Source organism: Chrysochloris asiatica, unplaced genomic scaffold (assembly GCF_000296735.1).
Source record: "Chrysochloris asiatica unplaced genomic scaffold, ChrAsi1.0 scaffold00145, whole genome shotgun sequence".
Lineage (NCBI taxonomy): Eukaryota > Metazoa > Chordata > Mammalia > Afrosoricida > Chrysochloridae > Chrysochloris > Chrysochloris asiatica.
The window spans coordinates 314,799-317,253 of NW_006408663.1; the positions used below are offsets into that span (position 1 = coordinate 314,799).

General features: G+C 37.9%; 1 protein-coding gene across 1 annotated transcript in view; it reads left to right on the forward strand.

The window, feature by feature from the left end:
• MSH3 (mutS homolog 3) overlaps nucleotides 1–2,455 on the forward strand; it is a 280,941-nt gene that overhangs the window by 34,501 nt on the left and 243,985 nt on the right. Inside the window, exon 8 of the mRNA XM_006870606.1 lies at nucleotides 110–255. Coding sequence (XP_006870668.1) covers nucleotides 110–255 — 146 coding nt within the window. The remainder of the gene's footprint in view (nucleotides 1–109; nucleotides 256–2,455) is intronic.

A 2,455-nucleotide genomic window follows, 5' to 3' on the forward strand; every position in this document is an offset into this window, starting at 1 on the left:
GTGTGTGTAATGAAGATCTCTATTTTCTTACTTACTCTTTTATCTACTCTGTATCTGGGAAAAGCACATAATGGAAAGGTAGCATATATTTTTCTTTAATAATTATTACATGTGAATCCCCTAATCAAGCTGGATGATGCCATCAATGTTGATGAGATAATGAATGATACTTCTTCCAATTACCTGCTGTGTATCTGTGAAAATAAAGAAACTATTAAGGACAAAAAAAAGGGAAACATTTTTATTGGCATTGTGGTAAGTACTTTGTAGGTGACGAATAAATGATAGATTGTCATGGTCTATCTAAATATGTGTTATCATTTGTAGTTATAACGAGCATGTCTGTTGATGTGTCCCCTCAATTAATTGCACTGTAAAAACATTTTCCTTATATTGTTGTTCAGTGTCATTGAGTCAGTTCTGACTTAGAGTGATCCTGTATAGAGTTTCCGAGGAGCAGCTGATGAGTTTGAACTGTTGACCTTGTGGTTAGCTGTGCAGTATTTTTCCCCATAATTGTTGTTAAATGCTGTCGAGTTTATTCCAACCCATAGTGACCCTGTATAGGGTTTCCGGGGAGTAGCTGGTGAGCTTGAACTGCCGAGCTTGAACTTGCAGTTCAAACTGACTTTGCAGTCTAATGCATTAACCCACAGCGCCACACCAAGGACTCCTTTCCCCATACTATTATATATTAAATCACTGGTTAATTTTCTCATGTGACTACTTGGCTCTACTCTCTATAGTATAAGCTATAGAGAGAACCAGGTGGTTTTGGGCCATGTGCTCTAGGATTTGAGGCTTGAAGGTAGACACAGTGACAGCCATGCCTGTGGGCAGTGTACAGTTAGCAGAATAAAACACTAGGCTGACACATGTATGAGGAGCAAAGGGATTTATAAATGTCCTGTGGGGGCATAGAATTGTTATCTCTCGAGGCAGGGATAACTAAAAGAAAATGCTAATGGGCCAGTGCAAAACTTTGTGGGAATTTTTACAAGCAGTCTTCCATAATTAGAATTTATGAATCATAGCTTATTGATCTTGCTGTATTGTGGCAATATATGTGTAAATTTTCCCATTTACAGATCTACCTGGGCTCTGTTCAGCATCATATTCTTTATTGCCTTTTAGAACTACTAGATCTCCCTTGTTTTGTTGTAAGTTATGTAAAACAGGACTTCTTTTCTAAGTAATAACTCATTCTAACTATTGCCATGGATACCTAATTTTTGCAAAGAGACATAAGCAACATGCATTTTTTACATCCTGATGTCTCCAGTGTACCTTTCATACCTACTCTGGCTGCATGAACTCTGTGCTAACTTGACATTTGCTTAGCCAACAAGCCCTTCTCTCTGGGAATTTCATTGCTGTTGAGATTGGCAGACTGAATGATTTTTTATCCTTGAGAAGCAGTTTTTGTGTAGCCACAGACAGTGAGCCCTGCCTTCAAAGAGTAAGGCTATTTGCTTTTAAGCTTTAACATATGTACTGTGCTATTTTATATTTGCCTGAACCTCATTCTAAAGTGCACAGTTGATAGCACACAGTGCCTGCTTAATGCTTTTAGAAATACCCTTTGGCCCACTGCCAAAGTTAATCATAGTGTATGAACCGGGGCAGGAAAAAATGAGAAATGGTAGTTTGCCCCTCAAACTTCTTTTTTTTTTAATGTTTTATTATGAATTGAATGACGGTTTGCACTGCAGATCATCAGTTTTACATTCAACACTTTGCTGCACTACCATGATGGCAATCCCTTCCATGTACCATCAGTTCACAACCTCTGTTCACTGTTTAACTGTTGTGTTCCTCCCTGTGTCTGTCACTACCTTCGTCTTTCCTCTGTTGTATATAGCCTGCCTTATCACCCATGTTAATATATCTGCCATCTAGCCCATGAATAATTCTCTCTCCCTCCACCTGTAACCATCATAGAATGTTTCTTTTGCCAAGAAAACCTTTGCTTAACTTTTTATAGCATGGGTCTCATGCAATTCACTCAGCATAATGTCCTGCAGGTTCACCCATGTTGTGAGGTGTTTTGCAGATCCATTATTGTTATTCAAATTTGTATACAATGTTCCATGTGAACTGGGAAAGAATGTGTATTTTGCTATTGTTGGGTTGAGTGCTCTGTGTAAATCTATGGGGTCAAGTTGCTAGATTGTGTTGTTTAGTTTTTCTGTGTCTTTGTTGAGTTTCTTTCTAGTTGTTCCATCCTTCAGCAAAAGTGGTGTATTCAAATTTATTATTGTAGTGTTGTTGCTTTCTTTAGTTCTCTTAGAGTTTGATTTATGCATTTTGAGGTTTTTTCATTATGGTCATAGATACGTAATATGTCTTTGTGTGCTTGTTTAGTTGACCCTTTAATCATGATACGTGGTCCTACTTTATCCATGGTAAACAACATAGGAGGTGCCTACACACATGAACCTCACCAGATAGAATA